Here is a 22473-nt window from a genome sequence, read left to right as displayed (position 1 = left end):
GGTCTGTTGATCAGCTACTTGATTAGGAGTATGCAGTATTTCTTTTTCTACTGAAGAGCCAAATAAGGACTGGGGAGCAAGACTGATGAATCAGTGAATGTCTGATGCTAGAGAAGCTCATGACATGTAGGCTTAATGAAGGGTGGAGGATTTAAGGTAGGAATAGGAACTATGCTGTTTAAAGGCAACATTTTGTACCTTTCAGAAATGAAATTTTATTTTCAATGTGCTTACCTAATGCTTAAAAACAACTTCATTTGTTGCATACTAAAATATATCTTTGCTTTTTATGCTCTAGATATTTTCAGATTTTCTGTTAAGGGAGTGAGTAGGCATACAACTGATGGAGAAATTCTTCCATATGCTGAACAAGCAAAAGACTTTAGTTACGTAGAATTGTTCCCTTTAACTCAAATTTCTCTAACCCTCATTTCTTGATAATCATGAAAATGCCATTCTTTTAGAACTTGACTTGAGAAGTATAATGGGCATTATGTCCTGGGATCCCACTAGAACACTCCTCCCCTTTAAAAAAATACACAGATTTAACAGCATAACTTGCAAGGTGGCCTGTTAGTGAAGCAGATTGTAATTAACAAAAGATTATTTTAGTCTAAAAATTGAATAAATATTTATGAAACTTCTCAAAATATTTTTCCTAGCTTAAATCCATGTTGAAACTTTCAGCCTTAGAAACTTAAAGGCTGCTAAGAAGGTTCTGTGACAACAGAAAAGCACACTTGTAAAAAGCAAAATTAATTGCTGCTAACAAACCTAAATTTAAAAAGATAATATTAGATGTACTTAGTTCCTTATATTTATACTATAGTCTTTCAGTATAATTGAGATGTTTGAATAAAATAATTTTTGTGGCAATTGAAAGGCCAGTACTTCAGGCCAACAAAAATATCTATACACTTACTTTTATTTGTCTGCTGGAGTAGTAAAACCCTTCAAGTGGGATTCAACCAGCAGGGAGTATGTCAGAAATAGCATTTGTCATTAAACCTTTGTGATGTGTGCTTCATATATTTCAAGAAATACTGAGTTAAGATTTGCTATGCTTTCCTGCTTTGTTTTGTGTAACTACTTAGAAGCAATTGTGGTGAACTGACAAATTGTTTCCAATATGCAAGAGACTCAAATAACAAACCCACATCTTGAAAAGAAAATATGTTTTAAATGCTTTAATAGATATATGGAAAACGTTCCTTAAAGACTGTAATCAGTTAAATGTTTTTCAGTACTTATGTAAAATCAAGAGGAAATCTTTTTTTCTCTTGAGAGTGTCACTGTTTTTCTTAAAAGCTGCAGATTCTCTGGACTAGACATGAAGTGATTTGCAAAAAGCCGGCTTGGTCTCAGATACGTGTCAATTGTAAAAGGTGCCTAGAAATAAAAAATACACAAGAAAAACAGATTGACTATACCAGCCAAAATGGTTTGTAGTTATTTCCCAACAGGATTGTTGCTGTGAACCAGCAAAAGGTTGCCTGTCTAATTATATGTTGAGATGACAAAATTAGTCATAATTTAGAGGAGCTAGAAAAGATGAGTGATGAAAACTTGTTTTTTCACTGGTGTGCTGAGCTATGCTGGCAATTGTCTCAGGTCTCATGTTACCTTTATTTCTACTTTTTGCGTTGCTCTCATTCCACTTTCTTTGCATCAATAACTAGATTAACTAACCAAAGCTTTCTCTTGTACAAAACTCTTGGGATAAACATTGATGGCACAATTGTGTTGCACTCATGTTTCACTGGCACTTTGGCACTGAAGTTACTCGTGAGAGTTTGCATCGAGACACGCAAGTTTTATATTCTGCTGCCTTCTGAACCTCCTCATTGTGGCCTCACATTATCATCCAAGCAGGAGTGGATTTCAACAGCAGTAGCAGCAGCTCCAGTCCCATCAGAAGTATTTTCTTTCCCCAAAGAAAGATCTCTGTTAACATCTTCAGTTTTTTCTGAAAGAACGAAAAGAATATGCATTTTGCATATTATGGCACTTGAAAGAACATTATTGAATTGAAGCCTTACATGAAGAGTTTGAATTCAAAGAATGAGGGTTTTTTTCCTTTTGACATTGCACCCTTAATTGAATGTTTTAAAGAATTTTGTTTGTCTTAAGAGGTCAAAATCTGACTGGAAACCTGAAAATATATTTATCAGTATAACATGATACTCATATATACAAAATCTTTACTGCTCTAGACTTAAATATTTTATTAACATTTCATGAACTTTTAAAGTGCACATTTTGCAGTTTTTAATTTCAAATAGTCATAGAGGTATTTTGGCCATCTCCAGCTCAAAATCTACTGTATGCTGGTTTTTTGTTTGTTTGTTTGTTTGCCACAATGTATTTTTTATGTTTAAGCTTAAAATAATTCTTGTTTTTTTATGATCTTGTTTACTGTTTCATCTACTTGTATATGTTGAAACATGGTGTTCCCTACTGTTACAGAATGAATCCAGAGAGCATATTGTTGCCTTCAACATGCTAAATTACAGAGCATGCAAAAATCTTTGGAAATCTTGTGTAGAGCATCACACATTTTTTCAGGCAAAGAAGTCACTACCTCATGAAAAAAAGATATTATCACATTATTGGACTCTGGGTTCTAGAAATCCAGCAAAGTAAGTATTGTGTGAAAGCATGTTTTGCTCTATGATGGGAATGGGAGGATTTGTGTCAGTAGTAGCTCAAGTTGGAGTGGCAGAGTTGAGTCCTGTCCATAGCTTTGTTCCAGTCTATATATGAACCATTTGACAAGTTATATGGCTATGGTTTCACTTTCTGCAATGTGATCTCCTTACAGTAGAACTTTTCTTATAATTGCCTCAAAAGGTGTTTGGATATATGTTTTATTACTATTTTTTCAACTTGTTGCTTCAGTCTGAAGTATAAAAACATTGGAAAGGAAAAATGTCATGTAGCTAATGATCCGGTAAGAGAATTTCAGAACAGATTTGTTTTGAAATGTTTAGCCATTAGTGTCATATACACATTCTGTTTAATATGTTAGGGCAGTTTCTGGAGTGCATCACACCAACCACTTATTACTGACACAAAGATGAAAAACTTTTTCCCATTCAGGTATTCAAGAGAGCCCTGTTGTGACACTTCTAATCCTTTATTTGTCTCATTGGATTCTTCTAGTTACAAAGCACTAGAAACACTAGCTTCCTAGTGTTGTTTAAGATTTAGTTACCAGGAAGTAATTCTTTAGAGCCTGTGATTTTCCTATATGAAGCTGGGATTATTCCTCCCCATATGCAGTTACTGAGCCCTATTGTCATTAAACTTAAGCTGCAGGTTTATTGTCCAGTCACATGACATTGTAATGTCCCTCTCCATTTCTTTGCAGTTAGCCCTTATTTGGCTATCCTGTGTGATTTTTTTTACTCTGCTCTTTTATTTTAGGGGCTTTTAAATTTTTTTGATAAGTATCAGTCACAGTGATTTCTTCCGTTATGTTGATTTGTTCTGTTGTTACATTTATCAGCAATTCAGCTACAAAGATGTCATGTCCTGTGGCTTCATTGTCTCATCCAACCCGTCCCAATCCACCTACCCCACCCCCCAAAAACATTCTGTAATGAAACATATAAAAAAATATTTCATATTAATAGTGAATGAAGAAGAAAGTCTTGTGTCATTATCCTCTCTGGATGTGAGATTCTGGGGGGTTCTTTGACCCTTTGATGATCTGTAGACTCTCTAGAAACCTTCTTCTTCTCATGATTTTTGGAGAAGTATTTTATTGTTTTGTTTTTGTTCATGGGTAGTGTGCTTTTGTGAGTTTTTTTGTAGTGTGTTCTCGTAACAGTTTAACTTTACATGTAATTTGTCAGACTTGGAGATTTTCTGTTCTCTGTTTGGATAAGCTTCAACTTCTGAATGATATCAACATGCTTCAAATGCCTCCTCAGAATTTGGTGGTTCTCTGGCTTTTCACACTCTGATGTCTCTTGATACTGCAGAAATTAATACCAAGTGCACTGGTATTGCTTGTAAATGAAGCAATTAACCCCTGAGGGCAATGTAGGAATTCTGATAAAATGTTATGCTTTTTACTGGAGTATAATTCCATGTTTTCACCTAGTACTAGGTCATAGCTAGATGATCTGGTTTTTAGGTTATGGGGAAAAAAACTAGTTGTACAAACAGTATTCTAATTTTCTAACATTTCAAAAATACCTATTTTTAGAATTAACTCATTTATGGAGTGTTATGACCTTGTTGTTCCTGTAGTGGAGGTGTTGAGGTGACTCAAAGTTTGTTGGATTGTCAAGTCCTGGAGTCCTTTATTTCTTTCAAATTCGCAAAGAGATTGAAAATCCTGATCCTCCTATAGGACAGATATATACACACAGTGATTCCACAGCCTTTGTAATGTTAAGAAAGAAAACAGTATGAGTTCCAAAGGGTACCAGTTTAGTATAATTTCATTTTTTTACCAAACATTTTAATTTTGACAAATCTGCTCTTACAATTTCTTAATACTCTGTAGCATACAAGACAGTTCTCGTTGTTGATCTGAATTGCTAAGAAATAATTCCTTTTAAGTAATTTCGGTGCTCTGAGGCATTCTCTGCTGAATTGCTTACTTAGAGTTCTAAGGAATCTCCAGGAGGAGAATCAGTTATGGAGATACTTTCCATCAGCTTAGGATAACGTCTTTGGCCTTATTTATACCAGCAGTAAGCATGAATTTTGGGATCTACATGAGGAAGAGGTAATTCAGCAACCATTGCTATGAAAGACTCCTTAACTACATAAGAAGCAACAGTAATTTTGAAAAACTTTGAGTAGTTCCTATGAACTCAGCAAATTATTTTCTCAAAAGATTTAAAAAACATTGTGAAAAAATCACTTCTGAGGTCATATTTTACATATTGAAAATTTTTACTTTCCGACTTGTTTATGGTTGTGGAATGCTGTAAGATTTTCCATGTTCCTTTTCAAGGATGCTCTGAACTCATGTGGAAGTTACACAACCAAAAAAGTGATTCTGCATTCTCCCTTTTGAAAGGGAAAAAATTTTTGCATTCTATAAATCAAATAAACACAGACAAACCAAACCACAAAACCAAATGTGCGCACAAAAGCTCCACTGACCACAGCGTGCAGTCCTGGAGGTTTTAAGACTGACTTGTATTCAAGAATTCTTTTCATGCAGCTTCCATCAGCTTTGAAGGCTGCTACTTTCAGGTTTTACCATCTTAAGTATCACAGGTTTTCCTATGCAATTTGTGGCTTTCTTGTTCTATGTTCTACACTTATTTGAGGCAGATAGCCTGGCAGTTATTGCATCAGTTCAAAATAGTTGCAGTACTTGAGTACAATTTCTTATTTGCACGTACCTGTGTGCTTCTTGATTCTCTTAGCTTAAGGTACTAGAGGCATTCCATTTAAATTAAGCTGCTGAGTTGTATAAATCACTTGTAAGCCTTGTTCAAGGAGCAGACTGAATCACATCTCCCAGATTCTGAGAGGTAAATTCTGGCCTGAACGCTGAATAACCTCTCCTAGACGCATTCTCATTCCTTGTTGAACAGCTAAAAAATGTATCTGTATTTTTCACCAAGGATAGCTTCAGTAATAGATAGGAGAAAGGAAGCATCATTTACAGATAGTACAGTCCATTCCAGAAAGGCTTTGGCAGCTTCCCAGAATGTTTGCTGAGAAATAAGCTGATATTTGGCATTTGAAGGGCATCTACTTGAATTCAAGAGATTATTTATCTTCTGTGCCTTAATTGAAATATCTAGACACTTACCCTATAAGTGATTTTGTGGTCAGGATTAGGGGTTTAATATTAGAATTAGGGCTTAGGTTTCTGGCTTCCATCACATGAGTTATGTTGCACTTCAAGTTGTCTGTGTTGGAAAATGCCTCAACAGCCACTTGTAAAAATGAAAAGCTTATTAATATGGAGTTCTTTGCAATGCATTTTTCATAATGCATTCATCTTTTTCCAGTCTTTCCCTCTCCTCCAACTATCTAAGGGTTCTTTAAAAGACATCTGTTTCTGAAGAAGATGAGTAGCTGGTACCTTGTCATTGTATTCAAAAGTGTTAGAAAAATAAAATGGGTAGTATAGCCAAAAGCTTCTCCTGAGTTGATGGACTTTGTTTACGAGGTATGGAAACATACATGGGTAGCTGATTGTAGTATGTAGATGCTTCATACTAAGTTTTTCCTCTGTTTTCTATACATAGAGAAGCTTCTAAAGTACATTTAGAAAATGAGGGAATTGATTTCCTTTAAAATCATGAACAAGATATGCAAAATACTTCAGTATATATGAAAAAAAAATGGGTTTCTTTTTCTTTTACTTATATTAGCAAAAAGTAGTACAATGCAAAGCATGCTTAAGGTTTGATTTTAGCATAATAACCACAGCTTTAGCGGCATTTTAATTTTATTTATTTTTTATTCTTTTTTAATGCTATGTAAAATTGAAGCTTTTCAGCTCTCTAGTAAGATGCTTACATAGCGTGCTAGCCCAGCTGCCCATCATGTACAGTTCAGGGCTTAATGGGCCAAAGGAGTTTTCTCTGTAACTAATAAATTGTTTCTTCTATGAGAAATCCTAGGCCTGTAAACTTAAAGGTGAGCAGCTTATCTCTCAGCTTGAATTGTGGAATGCTGTATAAAATGATGCATAAGAGTTAGTTTATCTCAATTTCAGTCTACTTCAAGATTTTCTTTATGCTGTGTATTTTCACTATTAAGATACTTTTACTGCTTTCCTAGCTGTGGTACTTATACTGTTGCAGCCCTTTTCTTCTCAAATCTTTCTTCTTCTTGTCAAAAGAAGCAGTCCATACCTGGAGATCTTATTTTCATGTCAGATTTTTTTAATGGTTTATCTCTATAAAGAATACATCACTCAAAGGTGGCTTCCTTTCACAATAGAGTCTTGTCTGGTTTAGCTCTGAATGAGGCAGCAGGTAGATGGGTAAAGTTGTCCTGTGCTCAGTGAAGCTCTTGCTGAATTGTTACCCCTTTGTGAATATTAACAGGGAAGCTTCAGAACATATTACCTGTATTTGAACTGTCTTTTGTCAGGCACTCAGTTCAGTACCAGCAGGACATACTGAATTTCCTGTTTTCCCCTCTGTCTTCTTAAACACAATTGGGTTAAAAATAATTCTCAGAAAAAGTTATTTTTATCCAGGCTTGTGATAAGCAATGGAGCAGGGATTAACAATCACTTTTATTGTCACAGATGAGGGACAGCAAATGTCTCTGTGAGAATGTAAACGCATAAGTAAGGAGGGGTAAGCACAGGGGGATGCTTTAAATTATGAAATTGACTTTCATAAGCATATCTTAGGTTTTCTATGCAAAATAACTCACATATAGCTGTTTTATATTTTTTCAGGTCTGTAAACAACCAGTACTGCAGAAAAGTGATAGGTGGGATGGTTTGGAACCCATCTATGAGACGATCCTTATCAGTTGAGCACCTAGAGACCAAAAGCCTTCCTTCTCGATCACCTCCTGTTACCCCCAATTGGTAAATCCATTTTCAGCCTTTTCCACACCTTCTAGCCTCCTACCATTTCTAATTGTATGTACTCTAGCATAATAATTATGTAGTGTGTACAGATATATTTAAACGTTTTTATTCTGAGAATATATATGACAACAGAAGGGTGGGTGTCACCTCAACTTTAGCAAGGTTTTCATGCTGTCTGCCAAAATCTTTTACCCAAGTTAAGTCATTATGTTTCTGGATGGGTGGACAAGAGGATGGTTTTAAAAAAAAATGTTCAAATGGTTGGATGACTGGACTAAGAGGGGAGTTGTTAATGTGTCACACTCTACCTGGACAACAAAAAAAGGTAGATGACAAAAAAAGGTAGGTTGCTCTTGAGACCTGTCCTGCTTAACCTCTTTATGATCTAGAGGAGGCAATGGTATGGTTGATCATAAAGTTTGCAGATGGCACCAAACTGGGAGGTGAGTCAATAAGCCTGGGGCCAGGGCTGCTCTTCAAAGTCATCTCTATAATCTGGAGAAATGGGCCAATAGGAAATGTGTGAAATTCAACAGAGACAAACATAGTGTCCTGGGAAATAAGAACCCAGTGTAACAGTATTGTCTACAGTGCAGCTTTCTGGAAAACAGCCTGGTAATCTTTATAGGCAGAAGTGGTACATGAGCCATCTGGTATGCCCTGACAGCAAACAAGTCCAACTTGGCAAAATTGACAGAGTTGTAGGTAGTAGGTCAGTGGAAGTGATGCCCTTTTGGCCCAGCATTCTCTAGATTTCATTAGAATGCTGCAGCCCTTTTTGTCTGCAAATGTAAACCAGACACAAATTGGAGCAAGTTCAGCAAAGACCACCAGCCCCAAGGTAGTCAGGAGGCTGGAGCACCTACCCTGTGAGGAGAGGCTGATGTAGTGACACATGTTCAACCTGGAGAAGCAGGGGTTGCCCAGATGCCTAATAACACTACTTAGGAGGAGGCCAGCTACAGGATTAGGCCAGGTTTTTCACTATTGCATAGTGGGAGAATGGGGCAACAAGTATATGTTGAAACAAAAGAGGTTTTGTCATGATACAATGGAAAAACTGCTTCACCACATGGACAGTCATTGCCTGGGGAAGCTTTGTGGTCTCCATCCTTCAGATTTTTTGAGATATGAGTGAATAAAATCTTAAGCAGCCTACTCTGGCCTTAGTTGACCCTGCTTTGAGCAGAAGATTGGACTAGGTGACCTCCATTAGTCCTTTCCAACATGAATCACCCTATGATTAAAACATGATAATATAAGTTGCATTTTACAGGGGGAGAAACACCAATCAGTTCAGTGTACTGAACCTAGCAGTGTATGATTGCCTCCTACACCATACAGAATGGTTAAAAATTGATTATTTTGAAGTGAAACTTATATGAAGATTCAGATCATAACTGCAATAGGATATAAGTTTTTCTTTTATAAAGTTTCATGAAATATTCTAATCTTCCCCTTTGTGTTTGTATTCTGTGTTTTTAAGGCGGAGTCCTAGACTACGTCATGAAATCCGCAAACCACGACACTCATCTGTAGATAACCTTACGAATGAGATTAGTTATATTACTGAAACAGAGGATGTTTTTTACACATATAAGGGCTCTCCAACGTCAAAGGACAGTGATTCAGAGTTCTCTCAGAACCGTAGTCCACAGAGGAGGTAAGGACTTTGGCAAAGAATCCATTGCTTATTTTGATGTTTTTAAAAGCACCAAACAAAAATCCCAAAGAGCTATAGTGTGAAACAGTCGCAATCAGTTGTAAGGCTACAATGAGTTCAGTTTTGTTTGCATAAGCTTTATTTTGACCAATTTCTATACTGTAAATGCCATGATGCAAAATGCAAGTCAAAAGCATACCAACTCTTCATCATTAAACAATACATAGTAGTTGAGCTGTTAGTAAAATTAGAAGAACTACTAAGACATGTCTGTTCAAATCGGTAATATTCTGTTTCCTAGTAGCTTTTGCAACCCTTTCCTAACTGTCAGAAACTCTTTTTGTGGGGAGAAAGACTTAGTGAACTCTTCTAAGAGTTCACTCACATTCCACATCATCAGCTCAGCCTTGTCAGTTGAAAGAGGTATTGCATTTGAGTATACTCAAGAACTTCATAATGCTGGTGGCCATCCATCTTTTTCTTCTTCAGAGGAACTGTCAATGGCTTGTCTAAAGGCAGTGTCTACTTTTTGGCTGTATTCCTTAAGGACCTGCTTTGTTCTCCTCTGCAGTGCCTTAACAACTGCTAGGTTTGCTGCCAGAATTTGAAACACCTGTCTTTGTGCACTCTGATTATTTGTTTGTTCATATATTACATTATATGTATGGCTACACTCATTTCTTAATGAATATCAGATTATCACAAATGTACAAAATCATTAATTGTTCAGTCTCAAAAAGAAAACAGTTAGTTTAAAACTTGGAGCTGGGGAGAATGCTGTGTATTGAAATGCGTGTTCCTTTGTAGCACTGCAAAAGAAAAATGGTATTTAGTGATGCCTAGTGACTTTAAGCCAAAGTGTATTTTGAGAAGCAATGTCTTAATGGAAGCTGATGGGACTCACCTGCCTCTGTGACAGTGTGCAGGTACTACATATCGCTTTAAATTCTGATTGAAACTATTTTCTTTAAATTCTGTAATAATATTATTGTTACATTATAGCAGAGAGTTTTCAATTTAAAAAAAGAGAAAATTGACATGTTGTATGCATATTTGGATTTTGTTACTCTTTTGAGTATATTAAGTGTTTTGAGTTTGTCACTTCATTTTTCTATATTTCTGACTGGAAGACAGCTGAACCTTAATACAATTTATTATTACTAATGGCAGTAGTAACCATGATAATACATAAAAATTAGGCCTTTAGATGTTGTGAATAGTCATAGGTAGGAAGCCATGTCTTTGGTGGGTTTTAAAGTTTGCAGATGATATACTTACAGAAGTATTTTCTGAGTAAAAATACTGAGAGGCAGACATAAGAAGAGATGATGAGGGTAGAAGCTGTAGACAGAAAATTATGTTCCCATGCTGTGTTTTGTGGCTGGCAAATTGTGTCCTGCCAGCTAGCACATTGTAGGACTTCTTTTATTTTCCTTTTTCTTTTCTTCCCCTGTAGGTTTTTCTTTCCTTCCTGTTTCAGTTATCTTATATATATTGAGAACGGAGTGGAAATTCCTGCCTTCATGCCTTTTCTCAGACAATGAAAAAAAGGATGTTCTAAATTTGAAAATAGCACATTCATTTATTTTCTGAGCCCTAGTGACTCTGCTGAATCTTAGAAATATCGCTCACTGTGGAGATTTTTACTGTTACTACCACATATAAATCATTGCTTTTTTTCTTACATCTTATCCCTAATACAGTATCAGGTTTTTTGGGTATGTTTATAATATTTGATACTCTGCAAGTAAATGAAAATCTGCATAAATCTCAGTAATTAAATTCAATTTGTGTGGTTTGAAAGAAGAATGGAATAAAGGATCCTGTGTTGTATTCACTGTTAGATTTTTGTGAAGTAAAACAGTCATTAATAATTTCCTTTTTAACAATTGAGGTAAAATAGTAGCCATTAAAAAATCCCACTTTTTCTCTACACTGAAGTTTGTTAGTCCACATTCCAGTTTTTTTCCTTTTGCAATCTTACAGTACTTACTACTTACTTCACTTCCTTTGTTGAAATATGCAAAGTGAAATTCAGCATGTTTGTGTAGTAAAATCTTTCCATGGACACTGAACATTGATGGATGGAATCCTACCCTATCAGCTAAATCTATTTTGTAAGAAAAAAGTTTACCTTGCATATCCTTAGTATTAAATGTGGATGTTTCCCCTGGGCTTTTGCCCACACACATTGAGCAGGTTTAACCCACAGCTGGTTATTTTTAAAGGCAGACTGATGGGCTTGTCCAGGGAATTCTTTTTTACTGCAATTTTTACTTTGTCTAGCCTGGCATAGTGCTTGAAGATTACCACTGTTGCAGTCTGTCTTGATAAATGTACCACTACAGTTTCCAAATTTGGAATAAGGAGAGACTCACAGATGTAGAGGAACAAGTCATCCTTGCTGATTTGCCTTCCCTGACACCACTCTGATCTGTATGCTACTGTGTCACTTAAGGGGAAAAGGTACAGGAAAAATAAAGTAGTCATACTGAAATATGTGATATGTTTCAATATCAGGTTGGGAAATTCCAAGACATCCTTGATTTATGCAGTGACCTTCAAATCAAACTTGGTTTTAACTGGGGCATTAGACTAGTTGTTTTGCAATCATGTACTTTGATATGCTTGATCTTTTATCAGGTATTAGGTATTTTCTCCTGAGAGGCTGCACTGGCCATCCCCAGTGCAAGGTCTGGTTCTTGGCATTGGTAGCTTAAAAAAAAAAAAAAAGGCAACTTAATATGTGTAGGATTCTTCATACGTGAACTCTTAGAAGAAGCTAAAAGAAAAAGTCCTTAAAATAAACTAGCCTGCCCTTTGCCCTCAAGTAAATAAGTGACAATTTAAACTGCTATAATGATATCACTGGTGTCTTTATGTTAAGGTATTTGGTGTAAATTAAAAATTTAATTTTAAATTTTTCAATAATATATTTTTTAAACACTTGGTGAACCTGAAATACCAAGGTCTGCCATGAAAACTTAAATCCAATGTAACCGAATACTATTTACAGATCTTTGGGCTTTATTCTTTCTTGGTTTCATTTTTCCTTTCCTTTTTCTCAAGCATCTTTGGGTACATGAGGGGTGATACAGATGTTCACCCTTCATTAGGCAATGAGAAATGAAAACAAACTAATGACAAGAAATGAAAACTGAAAAACACAGTGTTGTTTAATGCTCTTAACCTCCAAGAACCCTGCTGTGGGAAGCTGCATGGTTTTCTATCATTCAGTATGGAAAAGGAGTATACTCCATTCTTCTCTGTTCATGGACTTAAGGTTTTCATCTGGCTTTGTGGGAAGGCCTGTGTTGTGGCCAGCACCTGCCCCTGCCCCTTAACTGAATGTTAGTAAGCTCAAGTATCTTTAAGGAAAGGTGTTACATGCAAACGATTACTGAAACAAACAGTAATTTATTTTGGCAGCTCAGAATAATCTTAGTCATGTTACCTGTACAGTTGTTTCCCCTTTCCCTTGTATGAGGAGAAGAGCTTATTTTTGACCTTTTAAATTCAGGTTTAATGGCTTGTGCTTTTAAAAATATTTTTAATTTTTTTTTTATATCGTAGATGAAAATACTTTGCTGTGTTAATAGAGCTGTTGTTTGCTCTGTTAATGCCTTTCTTCCTGTTTTTGAATGCACTTTTCTAATGGGGAGAGTACTTGTCAGGAAGAATATATAAATTTGCATTGGTTTAACCCCAGCCAGCAACCAAGCACCATGCAGCCACTCACTCATTCCTCCACCAATGGAATCAGGGAGAGAGAATCAGAACTGTAAAAGCTAGAAAGCCCATAGGCTGAGATAAAGACAGTTAAAGAGGGAAAGCAAAAACCATGCGCAGAAGCAAAACAAAACCAGGAATTAATTCTCTGCTTCCCATAGGCAGGCAGGTGTTCAGCCATCTCTGGGAGGTCAGGGCCCCCTCACATATAACAGTAACTTGGGAAGACAAACTCCATCGCTCCAACTTATCCTCCTTCCTACTTCTTTTCCCCACTTTATACACTGAGCATGGTGGCATATGGTCTGGAATATCCCTTTGGTCAATTGGGGTCACCTGTCCTGGCTGTGTCTCCTCCCAACCCCCCAAGCACCCAAAATTTCCTCACCAGCATGGCAGTATGAAAAGCAGCAAAGGCCTTGGCTCTGTGTAAGCCCTGCTCAGCAATAACAAAAATATCTCTGTATTATCAGCCCTGCACAAATCCAAAACACAATTCAACAGAAATACAAAACAGGGCCCTATACTGGACTCTGTGAAGAAAATTAGCTCAGCCAAAACCAGCAGAGTATACAAGGTGCTAAAAAGAAAAAATAACTGGCTTATTGGCTTGGAAAAGCAACCTGATAAGCTGTGTGGAGGAGGGTCTTGTTGTCTGATTTGTTTCTCCTGTTCACCTTGTAATTAAATAAACTGAACATGTCTGTTTGGTTTGGAACAGCAGATTGTGTAGGAGCAAGTGTTTTGGTACTTTTTTAGAGTAGATTTGCTGGCCTAAACAGAAAAGATTAGTGGAATTTTCTGTCTAACCAGAAAAGAAGATTATTGTAAAACATATTTCTAAGTGATAAGGTATAGTAACAGTCAGCAAGAAAAGCCTCCTGACAGGTGAGATGGTATAGATCATATATTTAGAGTCATACATTGATTGATGAGATAAATCTGGCAAGATATTCACAGGTGCAAGCAGATGATGCATGAGAACCAGAAGGCTGGGGGAGTCGAGGTGGGGTTGGTCACATTGGTGCCTTGCTCAGCCAAAAGAGGATTATCAAGAATATAGAGCCAACTCTTCTTGGAGATGCAGAGCAAAAACGTGAGGCATTGGATGCAAGTTATAGCTAGGGAAATGCTCAAAAGATAATTAGGGGAGGGAGAATCACATTTTGATTATTTAAGCCTTTTTATACATCAGCAAAAAGGTGGAGTTAGTTCCATCCTTGGAAAACCTCAAAAGACAACATGGCAAGGACCCAAATACCCTCATGTAGCTTTGGTGTCTATTCTTTGAATAAGAGTTTAAGTGACCTCTCAGGTTCCCTTCCAACATAAATTATTTTCAGTCTATAATTCTTCTTGTTATAAATGCCATATGTCTCTGCATAAACTTTTGTCTGAAATGCTTGCAAAGCTATAAGCATCTTTCAATTTCCATTGTAAAACTGTCTTTTGCTAGTGATACAGATGGAGTAATGTGTGCAGCCCCAGAGTTGGAGGGGAAGGAAATGAAATGATGAACTAATATACAGAACGGAAATTGACTTGCACTGTGCTATGAATTTCTGGAAGTGCACATACGTTCCTAGTGTGAGTGTGATGCATCATCTGGTGAAGGTATTGCACTGAAAATAGATTTCCTGAACGGATGCTTCATTTGTTCAATTCTTTTAGCTTAGCATTTGATAGACAATAACTGTAGCTGCCTAGTGAGCTTTGGTGAATGTACTATGGGAACACATCATTAGTTTAACTAAAATATGATTTTTCACAAGAGGAAAGTTTTTAAAGCTTTACTATTGATAAAATTACTCTTCAGATTTATCCAGCTGAGTTCCTGTAGCTACTTTTTGGGTAGAAAATTACAAATAAGTGAACCTCCCCCTTGTTTTAAACTGTTATTTATCCTTAGTACTTAATCATACACAGATATGATAATTTCTTTGTTTCTACAAAATCTGTTGCATTTCACAAAATTCTATTATCGTTGTTTGTGTACTTCAGCCTTTCTCAAGGAAGATATTCTAATACTAGACAGTGGAGCTGGGAATGTTTCAAATTAGAATTACAATGCTACTACTAAGTTTTATATTTGAGTATAAAGACTAAGTTTTATATTTGAGTGCTTTTCCACTCAAATATACATGAAAAGAGTACATGTATATATTTTGCTTAGATGCAAACTTTGCTTTTTAAATATATATCCTTATTCAAATGTATTATACTTTCCTTGCCAGTTCAAAATGCAATGATTTTGCATCTAAATGGAAAGTCTCAAAGTTGAATTGCAAATCTGTGATAAGGCAAACCTTGTAGCAATACAAGCAGTTGCTGTGTATCAAAACACATGAAAATTTCTTGGCAAGCCAGTAAATTACGCACAGTCAATAGAGGCAATGCAGAGTAACAAAGTATCCCTTTAAAGGTGATGGTAGCAGTTTACAAAGGTGAATGACTGAAATTTCTAGGAAATCACTGAAAAGCTTGTGTATGTCATGAAGTCCTCGAGTTTTCTGTATACAGTACAAAAAACTTATGACACCTTACACAGTTATTCTCTTCACAGAAATGCTGAATATTCTGTGTATAAATTCCTCTAAAAGGTAGGAGAAAGGTGTTGCTGCAAGTATCTTCCACTTATTTTGCTTATGAATAAAAAACCCCAGTTGTAATGGTGAGTCCTCAGAAAAGAGGTGATAATGGAAATGCTGGCATACTCACTTTCCCCAGCCCTGCAGGTGTTACAATGAAAGAAGCTTTAAGAACTTCAAGAACAGCACAAGGGCAAAACCTACAGATGTTTCCTTCAGTTGTTTGTAAAGGGGGAGTTTTGCTACAGTGCTATTGTTTCAGTTGACCCTTTTCTCTCGGGGTTTTATTCTGCTGTAGTTCATCATCCTTGGTTCTCAGAATAGCAGAATTCCCTGGTAGGTCACACCAAAATGAGGAGGAGGGGTCTTTCCTTAAAACCTTTCCATTCTGTCCTCTTGACAGAAGAGGAGAGTTAGACTTTTCAGGGCAAAGACCTATATTTAAAGGTAATTGGCAATAGATCAATCCATACTGAATGCAAGATTGAAATGGCATAATTTTAGTTATATTGCAAAGTGAGGAAGAGAAATTACCTGAAGTTTTGAAGTGATTGCTTGTTTGCTGCACCAATGGAAAGCTTAATCTCCTTGCAAGGAAGGGCTCTCTTCCTGGATGAAAAAGTTGAATGGCTGGTCTGGTGAGTGTTGTCTTTCATCGACTTAAAATACAGTCCTTGTGTGTTGTTAAATGAGGATGACTTAGTAAACTGTGCAACACTGTATAGCCAAAAAAAAATCAGCTAGTTATTCATGTTTAAAGTATTTTATCATATTGCTGAATAATTAAATGATAGAAATAGTTTTTAACTGTGTTGGGGTGCAAAATTCTGCAGCTCTAGCATGCTGACCTGCTGAGAACTTTAGGAATACACAGCTGCACTGTCTCTGATGAATTATTTTAGATAATGAATTTGGTCACTTTTCTCAGTCAAATATTTGGTCACCTTTCTTCCTGATTTAAAAGGTTACCAAATTTTCAGTCAGTCATTTAGAGCTGATATGTTTGAATTAAAGTGCAATAATTTAACAAATAAATCTTCATCAAATAGTACTAAGAATTTATATCCCATATTCAAGTCTCCAAAGAGAGATAATGAAAAATTTACTGTAAGTTTATAGAAGGTCTATAAATGAAACCCTAAGTTGTTTTTTTTTTCTTTCTCTTTACCTCTTTCACTTGGGAAGATAGAGTGCAGATAATATATTAAAACCAGGGCATTTTATTGATTGTCATCACAATTCTATGTCTGTAAGTTTTTGATGAAGACTCTTGAAAGGGTTAACTCAGGGCAATTTTGATTCTGCACAGGATTTGGTAATAGAGCTGCAGGTCTCCTGTGGCAAAATGTAAAAAATATGTACAGTTTCATTGTTCTTTGCCTTACAAGGAAATCCATTAGCTTAATGAAAATAAATTCAATGTTTTTTTTTTATTTTTAGTGTGACTTCCTAAGGAAATAAGGCTTATGTCATTGTACAGCCCCTCTGCCTCTGTTTCCACTCAAGAATATTTGGACAATGCAATCAAATGTAATGTAGGAGATGAGTTTTTGAACATGCAAAGTTTCTTAAGATTAGTGAAAGTCAGTGACTAGGCAGGAAAAACTCCCAAAACTTTAAGATGACATTGTCCTCTCACTGAGGAGTTAAAGTACAACTTCGGTATTTGTCCTATTTAGATGTGGGTTGGTCAGGCAGCAGGTGAACTTACATTCCCACAGGATCTGCTTACACTTGGAGGGTAAAAATTCTCTGGGGATTGTGGACAAACAGAAAAAGAGATATTAGTGGGTGAGTGGAGGTGGATGTCAGTGGAGTCAGAAGTTAGATATGACTGCAATAAAAGGGGAAAAAGCTTAATGTTTTAAAAGTATTAAAAGTACACAGAACTCAAACCTCCAAAATTCCTCAGGGATCAAGCTTTACCATCTCTGCCTCTCAAGGAAGAATTTCTTCATATTGTCAAATTACATACAAGGAATCTTAACTCGACTGATACTGGTGCTATTTTTACTGTAATTTTAGTGAAATGTAGTATGTAACTCTTAGTATTAATGATGTTTTAGAGAGCATGAGTTGAAAATCTAACTGTATACTGTGAATGACCGCCTATAACTTGGCAATTCGACAAGTCTACTTTCAACTGAACTACTTCACATATTTTTTCCAGCATGGACATATATCAGTCCAGGATTTTTGGTCACTTCTTAAATGAATTTATAAAATTATCCAATCTGCCTTAAACTTTGCGTTGTAAGCACGTTTTTTGATAACTTTTACTTTAAATTTTGTCTTAGTAGCACTGCTACTGTTTTAATTTATATCATATAATTTAGCTTGCTGTTTCAGGGGATTTTTGATGAAGTTAATTGAATGCATTGGAAAATGCTCTGCAGTGCAAATTTTGATTTCTTTTCCATTCTAGATTGCCCTCATTGCTATAAACACTTCTACTTTCATTATACTTTGTCTCAAAGTTTTCTGTCAACACCTTCTCTGCTCTCACTTCATGAGAATAAGCATTGGGAATGTCAAGCTTCTGAAGCCACCTGTGCTCATTTCTGGCTACCTAAACATAAAGATCTTGCCACATTTTGACTTTTACAAAATACAAGCGGTGACATCTGTAGTCATTGTAATCCACACCTAAAACTTTCTAAAATGATCTATGGTGTCTGGCTAAATAATTGCCTGTGTAAACTCCTGCAGAGCTTGAGTTGCTGTAGCAGATGTGTGCTGCCTGTATTGGGCTTGTATCAAAAGTGGAAATCAGTGACCAGAGCTGCCCTGGGATTTTTGCAGAGTGTCTCATAAACACCCTAATTATCTGATTCAGACTTTAACCATTGGATTAAGTATTCTTTAATTCATTATGAGCACAACTTTTGGCTTTTATGCGGTTTTTTGGGGTTTTTTTTGAAGTTGGAGTTTGGTTCTTGTTTTTTTTTAAGATTTAACTTATAACCATTTAATGTTGGTTTTGTGTTTGTGGTTTTTTACCAGGTCATCTGAACAAGAATCACCAAAGTGAGTTTTCTTTATACTTTCTCCTACCTTTTTAAGATAAATAAGGAAATATATAACTTCAACTGATTTTTCAAAGTAGTGGTTTTGTATGATTAAAAGACACAAATAAATATATAAATGAATGAAGATTGTAAAGATTTGTAAAAAAAAGTAAGTTTTGAGGTCAGGATTTGGAAAGTCTTAAGTTGTAATAGATCTCTCATCACTCTTAACAGAAAAACTTGGTTAGAAACTGTTACAAAAGTTTAATGATGCAAAAATACACTGGCAATTTTATGTGTGACTCTTTATATAGTGCCAGATGACACTGACTGAAATAATATTTTTCTGGTATTGTTAGATTTCTTTTCTACATAAAAAAATCATTACACGGTCTGTAATTTCAACTTGTAAGTGAAATGTTTTTTTTGGACTGTGTTCTGAAAAACGTATTAGGATGTATTTACATATACAGTGTTCCTCCTTGCTTAACATTGACTTCATCAGAATCAGGAAAAGTCTTGGAAGCTATCAGATAAAACCAGAATTTTGACAGTGTAATTATAGTTCACTACTTCAAAGCATCCTGAAACTTTGAATTCATTCAAAAAGTGCCACTTTCTGTAGTAACTGAAAGTACTGCAAGTGTTGCATGAAATACCTCATTGCCATTGCCAAGTACACATAGTCTAACTGGAAGTCAGAGGTATTATGGCAAGAATACATTTCCTTGATGGCACCTCTCAGGACATTTGTATTTGTTGTGATCAGACTTTCACAGGCCAAAAAAGTGGCTGCAGTATCAAAGTTTGCTGCAATACAAGTCCTGTATGCTAAAAGCTACACTCCTTGGAGTAGAATTACTTCTTCATTGACAGCTCTAAATATCTGCTGGAAATGGTTCAAAAAAGCTCACATATATCGACAAATACCAAAGCAGAAATAAATGTTTGAATTCACAAATTTTAATGCCAAGGTTAACTTGGCAAGATATGTACTTCTGCCACTTTAACACTGTCTAAATGTGATGTTGCTATACCTTGAGCTTTCCTCAAGACAGATATTTTCACATTGGGTAGTATTTATAAGGATGGAGCAGTTAGTCTGTATGGCATCCATGAGTTTGGTCCAATTAAAGAAGGGGGTTAGTTGTATGAGAGGTCTGTATGTCATCCTTTTCAAAAGAGGGAGTATAACTAAATGAATGTTTGGGAAGTCCTGGAGCACCATCAGGCAACTTGGCCAATTGCCAGATTTGAGGGTTTTAGGTACTGACTTTTGTTATCATTGAATGCTAAAGTTCTCGAATGCCAGATATGTACCCTGAGTTAGTTCTGGGTCCTTTAGTATGGCTATAACTACCTCAATAACAGAATATTTTACTTGCAATTAAACCTTTAATTTTCACTTCATTTCCTGTTTCTCTGACAATTTACCTTGGCTTTTCTGCAAACTGCCTTCACCTGCTGGGATAAGGTTGAGATGGTACTCATAAGAGGAGGAATCTTAAAAAAAAAAAAAGTACTTTGAAGTAATGAGAGTGGAATCAGAGCAAAAGATTTTTTCATGGATAGAATTGGCAACTGAAGGGCCTTTCCTTGTGGTTCAGCCCTCTCCATGTGTTACTGTGAATTCCTGTACAACTACAACAGTGCCTTTCACTGCTAACATCCAAATATTTTGCATTAAATGGTTTTGCTATTCCAGAATTTTTGAATATTTTTCTGGATGTTCACTGATTAATGATAGGCTTAGTTCACAATCCAATCCTGTTTCCCTGCACTTCCACTAAGAAGTGGTATTAAATCTTTTAACCCTTAGAACTTGCTCTTTTTAAATCTTTTTTTAAATTTAAAAATCTGGATTAACAATATCTTTGTAATATTTATCCTTTCAAAATAAAGGAACGTATTGGGAAACAGTCCGACACGGAGCTCTCTGACCCGTCTCTCACCTAAAGCCTTGGCTCACTCTCCCAATGGAGTTGGCAACATTTCTGGCTCTTACCCACTGGAAGGGGTGGATAAGCAGTTCCTAGAATCGTATGACAATGTTACAAAAAGCAGCTCAACAGAAGACTCCAGTCAGTACTACTGTGATAAGGTGGGTGCACTTGTGTGCTTTTGAAGTCAGGGCTAGTAGTGAGTGTGACTGTGAGCTGTGGTTTGAGAATGGGCAAAGTGGTGGCTGTGTTCAGGATGAGTATATTTTATGTAGTAATGAGAGTAGATCTCATGTTGCTACTCACATTTATCCAAGGCTGTGTGATAGACAAGCTTACCAAGTGCTTTGGTTTCCAAAGTGTCCAGCATTCTAGAAGCTTCAGGGAAAGTTCGTAGTGGAATAGAAATCCTTACATGATTGAATCTTGTTCCTTCCAAGGGAAAAAAAGATCAGCTAAGTCAAGTTGCTATCTGTCTGAAAAGCAGACACAGCTCTGCTTTATCCCAGGCATCTCTGATAAGCAGACACAGCTCTGCTTTATCCCAGGCATTTCTTAAGGATGGCTAAACATCATCCTTTTGAGTTCTGACCTGGCTGGAGAGCAGCTGCTCCCTGCTAACTTTATGGTTAATGTTCCAGAACTTTTAGGCAGAACCCCTGTTCCAGAGGGGTTCTGCATAAAAGTGGGCTTTTAATATTAATTAAAACAACTAACTAAAATTAGTTAGAATAGTTCTATCATTTCCAACATGTCTGTTAGCTGCTGACACTTTTGAATTCTTCTGCCTTGTGGATCTGTTGTGTAAAAATAAACCTATTTAAAGAAGAAAAGTCCTCAAAATGGTCACTTCATTGTTCTTGGAATAGAGTCATTTCTGTTCATATGTTGCACCTAAGCTTTTAATGACAACAGATTGGAACTTTAATAGGATTTGTCAGTTGGGAAGGAAAGGTAGGATGAGAGTAATGATGTTATGACAGAGCAACCAGAAAACGTTTGCTGAGATGTACATTGTTATTGTAACTATTGTAAGTGTATTCTACAACCATATCCTCTTCCTATTTCAAAGGTGGATATATGTATAGTATTTTTGTTCAGCACTTCTAAATTTAGTCGCACTGTTTTCTACTTTGCTGATATTTTCTTCTAAAAATAAGAACATTTTCTTTCTTTTTCTATATATTGCAGAATGACCTAATTGAGGGAGATTTACTTTTGGTGCGTATCATACCAGATGAAGAAGGGAAGTTTGGATTTAATCTAAAGGTAAACCAGCTGTCTTTTAATTATTTTTAAATGCTTTATGGATAAGATGTTTTTACTTCATGATTTAAAAAAAATTTTTAGCATAATGATTAGGAGAAAGCAGTCTATTTTACAGGAATGTCCTGTGGACTGAGAGTTTTTAGAAGTGGCAGCCTAATCCTTAAGTGCTAAGGCAACACTTACAGAAATAAGCATCTAATAGTTCTCTGGTTTTCAGTTGCATATATTATGGGCATAGCCATATCCAAGGCACACTGCCTATTTGGCTGCTGAACTTGAAGGCCTAATTTAAGGCATTGACTTTTGGAAAATTGGACCTCTGTATTATAAAACAATTTAAATAGTTTGTGCTGTTCCATTTAATTGTACCCCTTAGAAATCATATTGAAATTTTGAAAATTAATTTGTGAAGAAAATTTAAATTATTATTGATAATTGACTATTGTAAATGTTTTAAATTCCCTCATTGAAATTCCATTTAAGCAGAGTATTATAAATTTGCCATAATATCAAAATAAGAGTTTGATCATTTCACCTTGGCTATTTATTGGTGATGTAAAGAGAATAAAGGAGTACAGTTGTCTGGGACTTTGATCCTACCAGATTCCTTGCACATTTGTCACAAAATCTAAGAAAACTGTCTGCCTTGGAAGTTTTAAATTGGGCTGCCTTCAAGGACAGGGTTACAAAAAATGTTCCATTTTATCTGTTTATGCTTTTTAAAATACATGGCCTGAAACAG

The 22473-nt window shown here is 36.0% G+C and overlaps 1 protein-coding gene across 1 annotated transcript in view; it reads left to right on the top strand.

Moving 5' to 3' along the window:
* The window catches only part of PTPN3 (protein tyrosine phosphatase non-receptor type 3), a 117531-nt gene that overhangs the window by 67863 nt on the left and 27195 nt on the right, over window positions 1-22473 (top strand). The window contains exons 12-17 of the mRNA XM_066560274.1: window positions 2467-2639; window positions 7397-7531; window positions 9021-9197; window positions 18518-18541; window positions 20425-20623; window positions 21654-21731. Of these exons, the coding sequence (XP_066416371.1) occupies window positions 2467-2639; window positions 7397-7531; window positions 9021-9197; window positions 18518-18541; window positions 20425-20623; window positions 21654-21731 (786 nt within the window). The remainder of the gene's footprint in view (window positions 1-2466; window positions 2640-7396; window positions 7532-9020; window positions 9198-18517; window positions 18542-20424; window positions 20624-21653; window positions 21732-22473) is intronic.

The sequence above is a fragment of the Molothrus aeneus genome, chromosome 1 (genome assembly GCF_037042795.1).
Source record: "Molothrus aeneus isolate 106 chromosome 1, BPBGC_Maene_1.0, whole genome shotgun sequence".
Taxonomy (NCBI): Eukaryota; Metazoa; Chordata; class Aves; order Passeriformes; family Icteridae; genus Molothrus; species Molothrus aeneus.
Note: the sequence above shows the minus strand (reverse complement) of the source record. Positions and strands in the feature narration are given on the sequence as shown.